The sequence below is a fragment of the Brienomyrus brachyistius genome, chromosome 7 (genome assembly GCF_023856365.1).
Source record: "Brienomyrus brachyistius isolate T26 chromosome 7, BBRACH_0.4, whole genome shotgun sequence".
Taxonomy (NCBI): Eukaryota; Metazoa; Chordata; class Actinopteri; order Osteoglossiformes; family Mormyridae; genus Brienomyrus; species Brienomyrus brachyistius.
The window spans coordinates 31,646,079-31,660,164 of record NC_064539.1 but is presented as its reverse complement, the minus strand read 5'-3'; the positions used below and the strand labels follow the sequence as shown (position 1 = coordinate 31,660,164).

The 14,086-nt window shown below is 45.6% G+C and overlaps 1 protein-coding gene across 1 annotated transcript; it reads right to left on the bottom strand.

Annotated features, from left to right (window-relative positions):
* Positions 1–308: 308 nt before the first annotated feature.
* piwil1 (piwi-like RNA-mediated gene silencing 1) lies at positions 309–13,940 on the bottom strand. The gene is made up of 21 exons (XM_049020139.1): positions 13,802–13,940; positions 13,539–13,621; positions 13,326–13,428; positions 10,367–10,495; positions 7,793–8,004; positions 7,402–7,523; positions 7,013–7,093; positions 6,719–6,916; positions 6,137–6,245; positions 3,490–3,616; positions 3,295–3,412; positions 3,030–3,144; positions 2,574–2,761; positions 2,401–2,473; positions 2,046–2,246; positions 1,814–1,917; positions 1,668–1,738; positions 1,340–1,493; positions 1,024–1,149; positions 794–941; positions 309–710 (listed from the first exon to the last, which is right to left on the bottom strand). Exons 2-21 carry the CDS (start codon positions 13,605–13,607, stop codon positions 594–596), a joined length of 2,565 nt encoding a protein of 854 aa, XP_048876096.1. The 5' UTR covers positions 13,608–13,621; positions 13,802–13,940; the 3' UTR covers positions 309–593.
* Positions 13,941–14,086: the final 146 nt, after the last annotated feature.

Genomic DNA, 14,086 nt, shown 5'->3' with positions numbered 1-14,086 from the left:
TGTCCTATCAACACCCTGGATGTTATGTGACCAGGTGCTTTGAAAGCAGAACTACCTTCACAGTATAAACATCTCAACACAAAGGTGACTCTGCTCTGCTGGCTACTGATATGTAATGAACCCAGTGATCAGGAGACACCTCTTCCCCAATTCATTTTCCACACAGCCCTCCATGCTAAAACAGTTTAATACAGGTTAGACTGTCATTACCAGGCCTGCATTTCACAGAGATAAATTATGGGATATGGATATGAGGGAAGAGTATAACGTGGGAAGGGCGTGCACAGGAAAAGGTCCAGGCAGACAAAGCAGGTAACAGGGGCTCTTTATTAAATATAACACAGCCCAGATAACAGAAATGCATCAGTCATAAAAATAAACATACAATTAAACTGAAATCATTTTCAAACTTTTGCACTGGGCAAAAATCCAGTGTTACCTTACCTTTCAGAAATCTACAACCTGATCTAAGGTTTGCCAGCTGAACATCATGATGACAATCAGGTTGCAAAAATCACTTTCCCCTAATGCAGAAAAGGCACTTCACACAGAAACAAGCTTGAACACTTTGGCACCAGTGGCAGCACCTCCCCCTAGAGGTAGAACAGCAGGTCGTCCAAATTGGAGCTGGGTTCACGGTGGAGAGACTGACCCACCAGGAAGGCCAGCTTGTGGGCATATTGGCACGGGGCCGGCACACGGATAATCCCCTATAACAGCAGCAGGGGGCACCACAGTTAGGAGACAGGATCTTGCGAAAGACCCATGTAGATAGGGGTGGTGCAGAACCTACCTGCCAGTTGTAGTACATGTGGCAGAGTTTGTAGGTAAGTCGCTGCATGTGGTCGGGCTTGAGTCCACTGGAGTCGTACACTACATTGTAGTGGGTGGGGGCCACGCTGCCCATGCGCACTGCTTGGCTCACGATGAAAAAGTCGTACCTGACATACATGTAGACGTTATCTCCCTGCCCCAGCAGCGCCGCTCTCCACCCCCTCCCACCCTCCTCTGACATCCTCTCACCACTCTGGTCGGGTCACTTCAATGTCAACCACAGTCCCTGGCGGTGGGTTGGCCAGTTTCCCGTCGATACGGGCAAAGAAGCGTGTGCTCACACGTTTCTTCACCACCACCACAGTCAGTCTGGGCCTGCGTGCACATGGTCGCGTCACTGATTACTGCAGAAAGAGCATCTCCAAATACCACGGGACCCCTGCTATTCCTGCACCCAGAGCACTGAGCCTGAGGCCTCCAGCTGCTCAGACAGACACCAGCTTTCTGCCTATCATCCATTCACAGCCCCACCCCCTTCTGGAACCCAGCTGCCTCTGTTACTCACTTGTAGTCAGTACCCACGGCTCTGAGGCACTCAAGGATTTGTGCCACCTCGTAGTCCGCGACGCTCTGCAGCATGCCATCGCCCACGCCATCACGGTACACCATGATGCGTGCCGGCAGCCCGTCATTGTACCTCCTCCAGGCAACCAAGGCACCTGCATCCAAAGGGAGTCAGAGCAAGAGCTGGAATACGAAGTGAGACCCGGGGGCTTACTGATAAGCCAATGGGTGTGAGCGGGGTAGAAAGGCCAACTGATAAGCCAATGGGTGTGAGCAGAACCCCAAGCATGGCTTCATTCATCCCCAGTCCCCCAATCCCATCTGCTTGCCTTCCAGTGCCCCCTTTAGGCTGTCCATGATCTCCTGACCTCGGCTCTGAAGGACACACTTGGAGAACCACCTGTGAGCGAGACGAGCAATTTGAGTGACTGACTGACAGACAGACAAACAGAATGGGAATAACATGGGGTCTTACCGTGACATCCCTGGGTTAAGGCTAGCAACTAGTGCCCCAATGGACCTCTTCCCCGCCGAGATGTCATGGTAACAGTCGATGCCGACCACCATAAGCTGCTTCAGCTGCCAAAGCAGAGGTCAGGGTTGAGTGCAGCCAAGCTCACTGTTACCAGTTCTAAAACCATTCCCCTGATATGGGCTCAGTGTAACCCTGGCCCGAGCTACAACCCCCCCACGAAGGACAAACCCACTGGAATCTCCACGCTCCAGAGCTCCCCACCCATCTTGCAGTTAATCTGCAGAGCAATCTTGGTGGCTATGGTCATGAGGGCTTGGGGCCGACTCAAGGTGCGAGCCAACACACACTGGCTGGGGGTGGGGCACTCCACACACAGGTACTTCTTCACACAATCATACTTGTCCTTGCGGTTGGTGGTTAGAATGCACACCACCTACAGGAGGAGAGGGGAATAGCAGAACACATGTAAGTGACAGATAGTGAAGTGTTGATACCAACCTAGCTCAAATGAATACCATGTCTTCCAATTCCCCTTTCCACCAACATGTTGCAGTCAAGACTTAGCCAGACATGCCTGTCAGACTCACCATCTGCGTTCCAGGGCCGACATTCTGCTGCAAGGCCCTCAACAGGGAGTCCTGTCTATCCTCATACTCAATCCTGCAAAGGTCCAATTACAGTATGCAGATGAGACCCATCCCTGTTGTGACCATAAAGCACCACAGAAATATTAAATGGAGCACGGCAGCCCAGCTCTCACATGACAGCACGCTGCACGCGAATCCCCAGCGGGCCGGACACACGGCCCAGGGTCTGCAGCAGCGCCTGTGCCTGTTCGTAGTTCCGCGATGCGTAGAACAGCATCCAATTCTCCAGCGGACGCGAGTTAATCAGTGACAAGCCCCTCATCTCTTTGGACCAATCGGCAGCCCAGGGGTTATACTCGTACTGTAAGGAGCAGAGCCATCATTAACTAGTCAGTCATGCCCAGTTAGTCTCAGGGGGCTCCCATGGTATCTTGTCCTTTAGCAGTCCACCAAAAACCAGTTATCCCATCAGGTTCCCCAGACTTATGGGTGTTTTACCATACAGGCCACTTCCACTTTTAAATCAGGCTCAGTGAGACAGATCTTCAGACAGCTTGCAGACGAGACCCTGGCTTTACCCACAAGTGCTACAGGACAAGGTAGGAAGGACGCCCGTCCACCCCACTCACCGTCCTGGAGCCCTGCATGATCCTCTCAGCTGGCAGCACACGAGACCGCAGTTCTAGTAGCTTGTTGTCGAAGTTCAGTCCCCAGTTGCCAAGTTCCTTCTGGGCATCCGCACTCCTGCGAAAGGGGGCAGCTGTTAGGGTTGGTGCACAGGCGGCGAGCAAGGGGACAGGTTAGGCAGCCAGATGGGGACAATGGGAAAGGGGTGACCAGACTGGGCCGGGGAGCAAGAGGATGGAGATGAAGACATGGGGACGGGGTCCAAACCTGTGGATGTTGCCGATAAAGCGGGTGAGGCGGCTCTCACGCTGCTCGGGGGTCAGTCGAGTGTGAGATGCCAGGTCCTTCATGATGTTGTAGTCGTTGCGCATCTTGTCTGTCAGACCTGAGGAGATGTAAAAGTGGAAAGTGCAGTGTGTGTGTGTGTGTGTGGGGTCAGGTCTTAGGGGCGGAGGCACTTACCTGTCATGTAGCAGAACTCGGGGACCAGCAGCGCCGGGCCTGGCGGCGGCTGACCTGATGGCCCCAGCCTCTTCACATTGCTAACCAGCAGAACCTGGTTGTCATCTGAGACCTCCAGGCCATATTGCTGTAAGGACAGGATGAGCCTCGCATCGACCAAACTGGGGCTCAGCATTAAGGTCTCACATGAAAACTGAGCGGCCCTTTCAGCCAGTCATAAGCCTGATCCCCACGACAACATATTAGGGCCAATGTACTTAAAAATATATATACATGATAAATCAGAGAAAATCTCACAAATTCGACAAAAAGATGAGTAGTCAGATTATAGTGTTGAATTCATAAGAAATTCTGAGTTTACTTCGCTTTCTTTTATTTGACAAGTAAAATATTGCTAAAATTTTCCATGGTCATGAAACATGCCACTTCCTATATAACTGAATTGCACTATCCTTTAAACGTCTGGGGTCCAGGGGTAGGGAACACACTTTCACTACCCGGGGCATGGTCACATCATAATTTATTTGCCATGAATTAAGTTTATTTGTTATATATCTGTTTTGGCATTAAACACATCTTAATCTTAGTGTACTTTGTAAATATGCCAGATTTATGTGAAGGTTTTAATCTGACATCAAAGTATAGACATTGCAAAATGCAGTTTGGAACACTTGCAAAAACATAATAAGCAATGGGGGCAGTTAGTTTTGATCCCAGATATCTGATCACCAAAGTCTTGGCTACATGACTAAATGGTGTAGTTGCAACACACCATGACTAAATGGTGTAGTTGCAACATTCAGTTGGATAGATAAGGAAAAGCTATTTCACTATTTCTGGCTCCTTTCATTGAATATGTAGGAGCTCTCATGTGTATGAATGAGCCATTCACACATCCTCCCGCCCTTTTATGGCGTTGATGGGGATGTATCTGGATCACCGTTGCGTTGTTCATCAAATTACCATGCAAATGCGATTTGAATACACGGTAATGCAGCTATTTAGAAGGCAAATAGCAATCTTACTACACGCCCCCGATGCAGTTAAAACAAAGAAATGTGACATGGTTTACTTCGTCTATTTAACCTAAGTTTAAAAATGTTAATCCTTCCGATAATGGACGTTTTGAAAAGAAGACAGATTACGGATATAATCAGTGTTTTTTTCATGTTTCTAAATAAGATTTCAGTGAGTTATGAACCGAAATGCACAAGAAATGGCAGTAATAACTCACGCAAATCTATATTATAGAAACGCCAGTAACTCTTACGCAAGTCTATATTATAGAAAGGGCAGTAATAACACGCAAATCTATATTATACTTAATTTTAGATACATAATGGAATATCTAAAGCGTTGAGGTAGTTTGCAAACCCTACAGAGTATTTTCAAGGCAATACAACTCTTACTTACATACATGTAAATGCGTGTGCATGTGTGTGCAAACTTGTCTCTAACTGAAATCTCACACCAGCCAGCTGACCAAAGTTTACATCCCAGTTAATATATTACGATTTTTTTAAATTTACATAAAGGACAGGACATGCCACTCCTCCCAAAACTTGGAAAAAAATAATTCCGTGATACATTACTATCACCGCCCAAAAACTAAAATACCATAATATAGGTCATATCACCCACCCCTACTACAAAAAAATGGTGTTTGTTTGTTTGCTTATTGTAAGAATACAGCACCTTGCAGTACAGCAGGCCATAGTAGCCTGAACTTTTTAAGTGACTGAGGTGATAATATTCGATCAACGTCCAAATCTTTTACCGTCCTGTTTTATGTAACGCAATGGGGACATTAAATGGGGGAGTCCTGTAACTGTAATGGCAGCCAGACAGTTAAAGTCACAAACAAAAGCAAGTTCCAACAGCATTTGAGATCAACAGAACATCCAAATTTATCCATCCGTCCATTTTCCAAACCGCTTATCCTTCTGGGTCATGGGGGGTCCGGAGCCTATCCCGGAAGCAATGGGCACGAGGCAGGGAACAACCCAGGATGGGTGGCCAGCCCATGACAGGGCACACACACACCAGTCACTCACACATGCACTACCACAGGCAATTTAGTAACTCCAATTAGCCTCAGCATGTCTTTGGACTGTGGGGGGACACCTGAGTTCCCTAAATTTATTACTGTTTTTTTCCCCCCTCACAAATTTGTGACTCTACAATCTCAGAATATCTGAGTTTTTTTACAACTCAGTTTTTTTTACAAATTTACAACTTTAATCTCAGAAATTCTGAGCTTTTTCTAGGAATATTAACCACGACCCCCAGCTCGGTATATATATTTACCTAAAATAGGTCTAAAATTGCTATTTTAAAATTACCCTTGAGGATGTTTGCAGTACATAAAATCCTAGAAATAATACAAGAACAAAACCCAGTTTCCCAGATCAGTAAGTAATGTAACCAATGTAAAACCACTGAAAAACCAATTCATCTGAATTAAATCAGTACAGCTAGATCAAAGGGACGTACTGCACGGCTGCTCTACTGCGACAGCCAGCTCTTAGACCAGCATTTAATAAAACTTCAAGATCAGCATACCGAGCAGCCCTTCAGAAACACCACTCAAACGATTTCCATAATGTTCCAGTATGGCTGATGCCTCGATGGGTCTCAGATCTCTCACCATCCGGTAGTAGTCCTTGAAGGAGATGTCAGTGTCCCCCCTCTTGAAAGTGTTGGTGGGGGTCTGGTCCCACGCAATGTCGTCGATCCTATACATTTTATTGTTGTATCTGGTCAGAGAAGGACAAGCCCCAGCTAAGTACCTATATCACCAGGCTCACAGCGAGATCAGAGCTCTGCTCTCTGGCTACTTTGCAGTACAGATTCCTATGCACACCATTTACAGAGAGGGACAGACATAGCTTTATGTCAGGCAGGTATAGTGGAAGTTCACAGGGCCAAAGGCAGCCAGACTCAATGTAACGCCTTGGCGGACTCCTGAACCACACCGGACTAGACTCAACTACCTGGTAGTTTTAGGGCAAATAAATCCCTGGCATTTTCAGTCTATCACTTAGTATCACTATGGCAAAGATACAAAGCTTGCATGAGGGAACTGAAGCACCAACGACTATGGCAGGGTCAGTATGTAACATCAGACTGGACAAGGTGGGAGGCATAGACTTGAATGCTATTTAAGCTCACAGCCCATCAAGCTTCTGCAAACAGAGAGCGGCTGATCCCAGGTCAGTGAAAGGCTTACTTGGTGAGCACACCGAGCCCCACCAGCTCGCGTGTGCAGACCTCGGCGAAGCGCTGAGGCCCAGACTGCTGCCGCAGGCTGGCCATGAAGCTGAGGACAGTCTCGCTGCGCAGAACCTTGTGGCTGACATCCATAGACAGCATGATACTCGACTCATATTGCAGGATGGTGGTGGTGAAGCCGGGCCAGATGGTCAGCCTAAAACACAAGCCCGTGCACAAGGACCAAGTGTGTCATCGTCCGTCCGTTTTAGGCCACTTGCCAAAGCTCATACCCTCCATTCTGCCTGCTGACCTGTGCTGCGGGATGTTCAGGGGGTCCTGCGGGTTGTAGTAATGCCGGCCGATCTGCTGCATGTTCAGGATTCTCAGGATCCTGCAGGAAGAGCATGAGTAGTCCACAACATGTCCTACCTGACACCAATACTATCATCAAAATTTGCCTCTTGCAGTATCGTATGGGAAAGTGTCCAGTTCTGTTTGGCTCTCTGGGGTGGGAGATCTAAGATCAGAAGGGTGCAGGTTCAATTCCCTTTACTGGCAGAGTAATGTCATAGTTGTACCCTTGAGCAAGGCACTTAACCACAACTGCTCCAGGGACTGGCTGAGCCCGCTCCCTGAGCCTCTGCTAAACATAAAATGAGAAGAGGATATGAGGTCTGTACATTGGGTTTTGCAACCCACCGCCTGAAGATGATGTTGTAGAACTGGAGGCAGACTGGGGAGGTGGGGGGCAGCTCGTTGGTCAGAGTGACTGTGATCTTCACCTTCTCGCCATGCTTGGTCTCACTGAAAAGGATCGTCTCCTGCACGACATTTGGAGGGTCAGCACCACGGGGGGGGGGGGGGGGGGGGGGGGGACCATGAGCATGGCGGAGAGGAGAAGCTAAGCCCAAGCACCAGAGTATCCATATGACCACTGTGGTGGCATATCAGCAGAGTGCATCACATTAACCTGCGCAGTACTGCACCAGACACCTGCATTTACTGTCGATACTATAACCAGCCACAGAAAAACTGGCCAGCCAGGGCCAGCACTAGGTAAGAGGGCAGCCACAGGGACAGCCAGAGTTACCGTCTGGAGGCGACGGGGTAGGAAGAGGGCAGCACCGTCAAAGGTGCGTGCGGAACCCAGTGCCTCTTCGTGCTGGAAGAGCAGGGCAGATCGCAGGCGCCGTGATTCCATCGGGGGGTTGAAATCTACATGGTACTGGTACAGCACCCACTGTGGGCGGGACACGAGGCGGAAGAAGTTGGCCCTCAGCTCGATGGGGGACCCGGAGACACCTGGAAGCAGGGCATAGCGTCTCAAGGGTGTAACGCTGAATTCTTACTTGGACTATTTTGAATTTGTTTTTGTTATATGTAAAATGAAAAATGAGAAAATTTACCCAAAATAAACTATAGCCAAACAGAACTTATTTACCAATAATGTGTGTCAAATAAGTTGCTCGACAGACAAAAGCTGCGCCGACAAATCACTTGCTTTTGCTCAATATCGTCCCCATGAAATAATGACAAAGAACTAGGATCCTGGGAGTACGCATGCCAAGCTGCTGCGCGGCGGGAGTAGCAGGCAGAAGTTGTACTAGGCGGAATTGGCATGCAGAAAAAAAATTGTTGCAGACAGGAAATGGGAGTCTGGTGAACACAATTTAGAGTTACAGTCCTCTTTGTTTGTATGTCTGAGAGTTCGTAAGTTAAAAGTTTGTAAGTAGAGGAGTGTCTGTATTCCATTATCTTAATACGATCATTAAAATTGCATAGCTTGCCAGTTTTTGTTTCAGCATAACAATCCAGCCGACTACCGCGGTCCATTTCATGTTGAAAATGGCTTAAATTAATTCAGGAAATGTATTCAGTTGCAGAACATTAAAAAGTAAAAGACACTTTGAGAATACACACTAAAAAGGCATGTGTAAAACAGCTGTGCTGCAATATTTGTTTGTTTTTGTAATGAAACTACTTCCGGGTGGTAAATTTGCTAATTACTTTGACTTGTGTGATAAAGGCATTCTGTTCTTGACAAAAATGTAACAGTTCTACCTAGTCCATAGGATACATAAATGAATCTGCACCAAGTACACTTTATAGAAAAAAGCGGGCCGGGTACCTTTTTGCCTTTTCACAGTTTTGATCGAGTCGAATTAAAGCACAGGGAGAGTTTGGGTTGCTCCTGAATGGACCTGTGAATCACTGGCTAGGTTGAGTTTCAATTTGAAAGTGTCACTTATCTTATATGTTTCTTTAAATTAGATGTGGACTCTTTCGATGCAAACTAATTTTGATGCATTGGAAGGAACAAGGAAATCGTGTGTACATGATTTAAAAAAAACAGGTATATATTAAAAAGATTTCCACTTTTTTTACATTGTTATTACAGCGGATCTATTCTACCTAAATTATAAATATTCTCTTCAAAATGTTACATGGACTCAATACAGATGCTTAATTTTTGTATTCTGAATACACACCGCCATTGCTTGTATTCTGTTGCATCCCAATCCGTTGTGTGCATAACATGCAATGTCAATATTAATACATCACATTGTACAGCTCTTTCAAGATTGGGATTGGTGTTCTGCTGTGCATGCCGAGTCTGCATGTCACTCACTAGCAACAAACTCTGCATCCAAAAACCTGAATACACAGAATAATTTATAATCAGACTTCTTTTGTAGATTAGTCATGGAAAATGTGAACCGCACGAGTTGTCATTTTGTAGGAGCAAAAAAATTGTAGGAAGACATTCTTGATTTACTTGCCTTACTTGACGTTGCACATCCTGCCATATGATTAGTGCGCATACGCACATCACAACATCAGTGCTGCAACAATATATCGTGCAGCCCTAATTCTTATCTATCAACATTTTTTACCTGGGGGTGGGGCAGAGAATCTGATGTGTCATGCTGAATTCCTATGCACCTAATGATTGATTTTATCTGGGGGAAAGATGTATGTTACACTGAATTCTTACCTGGCAAATGACTCAAAGTTACCTGGGGGACGGCGAATAGATTGTCGAATATGTAATTACTCTCCCTAGTCACACAAATGACTAAGTGGACAGATGATTTTCCCTTAAAACTATGACTCAATGATTCAGCATGGCAAAACAAAACCTAGATGCAGATTTGTGAGTCACACTACAGCCGATCTGTCTGTCCAACAGCAGTTTACTTTAGGTTCCTTCACAGCCTCTGGCTTATTTGTCACTTGCTTGAGTCAGTGTTTGGGTAAGTCAGACTCGAGTCTCCAACTGAGTAATTGAACTGACAGATGAAATAAAAGCTCCGAAAAACCGGAGCTCCCCGTCTCTCTTAGACATACATGTACATTTGCCAGGTTCCCTAAAGACTTTATTTTGTGTAGAAGCTGATTTGCTGGATTATTTTAACTGATGCAGGCATCTCTGTATTAATACAGAGCAAAAACAACAGGGTCTAATTACTTGAGAGCTGAGGGACATGTGGACACGGTTAGGTTCTGCAGGCTGACGCATGATCAATACAGAGCGTCTCGTACAGAACCAGAATGCGTCAGTGTGCCCTGGCTTAGCTCCCTACGATCCAAAGGACATACAGAAAGGTTGACTGAAGTGGCTTCTTTGTGAAGGTGTTCCCCACCCAATTCCAAGCACACCTACCAGTCTTGGACTCCCTCACATGTTCCATGGCCTGCCGGGTATTGATCCCGGTGTCATGGAAGTCCCGCCTCCGGCCCCCTCGTTCGCCTATCTTCACCTGCTGGAAGCCAGCAGATATCTGGGAGAAGGCTATATGAGAACATGACGCAAGATGGGGGTGTAAGGTCCGGGTGAGGGAGAACCCTAACAAACCTATACAGCCCAGCAGCTCCTCAATATAAGCCTACCCTCCTAATACGGTATCGTGCTCTGCTTTTAAACCCTCCCCCAACAATAGTCTATCAAGGCACTTTAAACCCCACATTGTAATCTTACCCAGCATTTAATCCCCATATTGTTTTACTCCACTTTTAACAAACCCCCCCCCTCCCCAGCCCATTACATTTTACAGGCAGTACCTGGATTAAACGACCAAATTACAAACAGCTTGTACTTAGGAAAACACTGCCAAATTCGGGTTAAATACAATGAGTTTTATTAAGGAACGCACACACTGCTTTGAGACACTCATCAAAACAGCGCGCAACATGGGCTTTATGTCGGCTTGAGGTACATGACCATACTCTTACTGTACCTAGAGCTGGGCGATAAATCGATTTTATCAATTAATTCAAATTTTTTATTTAAGACAATGCGCAAAATGAAAAACGATTTATTGTAGTTCCAGGTTAATGCAACTGAGTAAATGACGCTCACAAAATATTTTACACGTTTTAAATAAATTTCGTGATACATTAAATTATAGCAAACCAGACCGCTGTCAAGGCTTCCCGCAGAGACCAGCAGACAATAGAAAAATGGCAGCACACGAGTTAACAAGTAATGAGCTTGTCATTACCCAATCTGCGTGGCTACCCGATTTGCGCACGCAGGCGTATAGAAAGCCTAGCATGCCGTAATGCGTTAATGCATGCTTTAAACAGATTGGGCAGCACCGTAAAGTGAGCGATGACGTATTCATTCAATATGTATGTAATAACACATTCTGCATGCGCTATGCATATATGTGTGTACATATATATATATATATATATATATATATATATATATATATATACACACACATACGCACATACGCACACACACACACACACATTTTGTTTCACGGCACGGATCAATCCCAACTGCACATGCTGATACACAACTGGCAGTACAGTATTTTCGTTTCAATACCATAGTAGTTGACCTTAATGTTAATATTATTAAATAGTCATTGTGCGTTGTTTCAAGGGCTGAATTAAGCTTGTCATACTCCTCGTTATAAACGTTAATTGTTTATCACTGAGATCACGTCGATTAGGTCACATAGCACTTCTTGTTTCAGTTCCCATTGTACAAAGTAGTATTTAACCATTGCATGTGTTGTTATAGTCTACATATAAAAAATAAATCACGGTTTTAAAAATAGATGTATTCAAGTACTTTATTCTCATTGTACTTTCAAGTACTTTATTGTCAGCCGCAACGAAATTACTCATGTCAACCTCACGTTGCATTTAAATTCCAATGTCAAACAGTTCAGATATATAACAATAAATAAAAATATTAGCAAGATGCCATATATATTAAAGTAACCAGGATGGATTATTATTGCACAGCAGTAAAGATTATTATTGCATTTTAGTAAACAGTCATTACACACTACCTACATTAATTGTACATTATCAATGAAAACGATTTCAGATTGAGAAGATATACGAGTTCAATAAGTCTATAGCAGTTTGAAAAAAGTTTGTCTATTTGTAGCATACAGATTGATCTGAAATGCCTGCCTGATGGGAGAAGCTCAAACAAGTTCTGTCCACGATGACTGTTCTCCTTGATGATGTTTCCCTTCTTACGAAGCAGAAAAACGCAGATCGGGCAGAGTCCTAATAGAAAAGTTCTGTTTGTCTTTGTGCGCATGAGCGCCCAAATCGGGTAGGCACCGCAGATGGGGTAGCGACAGAGTTCGTCTTGAAAACCGGTAGCGTCACTCGTTTAGAAGTGGTTTGGTTTCGCTAAGTTCGATACTGAACAAACTACTGTCCGCTGTTAAGTTTGGTAGACACCGACTTGAAACAGTTAGCAGCACAACAAACGTATTTCAGCATCTCCGTCAGAGGCACGCACCAGAATGGACGGACTGCCTAGCTATGCGAGAAGCGTAAGCAAGCGACAGCTTCCAAAAACCAGCTAAAATTCAGATAATCGCAGCGTCTTTTTGCGTTGGGTACCATACGATAAGAGGCGACCAGGATGGATAGAAATTATAGATGCGGTGATATTTCATATCGCCAAAGATATGACGCCCATTTGCACTTTTGAAAATTACGGGTTTGTCCAGATTCTAAAATCGATTGACCCAAATATGAGCTTCCAAGCCGAAAGTATTTTACAGACGTAGCCCTAACCCGTCTACATAGCAGTACACGTGGGAAAAAAAAGCCGCGAAAGCTGCTGGAGAATGTGCTGTTTTAGTCAACTACCTCAGCATTTTGTGGCGAACTACTGGACTCAAGTTTTTCCTCCGCAACGTTTTTCGACCAGGGGCTGAAAGATTTACTGCCCGCATGGAATCTCCGTGTAATCTACTAAGACCAGGGAAAACAATAGTAAATGTTTGCCGTTTCTAAATCATGCTTATGTTTTTAGAATAATATATGTCTTTGTGTTTTATGTATATCAATAAATTTAGAAAAAAATAAATAAATCGGAACTGGAAATTTGGTGCAAGTAAAAAAAATCGGAGATTTTAGTTTTAGGCAATATCGCCCAGCTCTAACTGTACCATCATAATTATGTACTATATTATTTCTCCGATTACAAATTCGACTTACAAACTTAGGGAACGGATATCGTTCGTAACCTTGGGACCGCCTGTATTCCGCTTTTAACCCCCCGCATGGCGGTGTCCCATTCCACTTTTAACTGCCCGTTACGGTGTTTTTCTCCGCTTTCAGTCGCGCCCGTTCCTTACTCTCCGTGCCCAGAGCTCCCGGTGCCACCCTCTGCCTCCCTCGGCCTACCAGCTCGCCCCCTGGTCTCTGGGGCTCCTGCGGCGGGACCTGCTGCGGTGGCGGCTGCAGACACCAAACCGTAACGTTATTCGTCCTTGGTGTGGTATTTTTATCTCTTAAATTTCACTTTTAACATTGAGTTCAAACAAGTGGCATGCATGCAAGCGGCTCACCGCGCCCGGAGTCGCGCCCTCCGGACCCCGGGCTCGACCCCTGGACCTGGCCCTGGCTCTCCCGGTCATCCTCAGCGTCGAACCTGTGTGCGAGAAGAGCCGTTTAACACTGTCCGGCTCCAACCGGGCCGAACTGGACCAAACGTGAAGCGGTGCTTTGAGATTTCACTCACAATTAAGTCAGTTAACCTACAGTTAACCTAAAATGAGGTGTTACAGCAATATTTTCGGTACTTATATAATATTGTAATATATTGACTTACACAGTTACTCTGGATATTTTAAGAGATTCTCGTACAGACTCTTCCCACTGACTAGCCGGCAGTTTCAACTAAGTGCCGTTAACGCCGCGCACGCGCCCTAAACCGCGGGCTTTCCGTTGGGAAGCGTGAGCGTGCGGGTGCGTGTTTGCGCAGGGCCGCTTCTACGCGTTAATGACGTAATTATTCCTCCTAATACGTTTGAATACTCGGGCGTACCAAAGGATGTATGGTGCATTCCCTTCACTGTACATAATTGAATATATCGCACATATAATGCGCTGTCTG

Coding starts and splice junctions, on each gene's coding strand:
- piwil1 (XM_049020139.1), bottom strand. CDS start 13,607: ATGACCGGGAGAGCCAGGGCCAGGTCCAGGGGTCGAGCCCGGGGTCCG. Junction 3,617..6,136: donor TCAAGGACTACTACCGGATG/GTGAGAGATCTG, acceptor CTGTCCTTACAG/CAATATGGCCTGGAGGTCTC. Junction 2,762..3,029: donor TCATGCAGGGCTCCAGGACG/GTGAGTGGGGTG, acceptor TGCTCCTTACAG/TACGAGTATAACCCCTGGGC.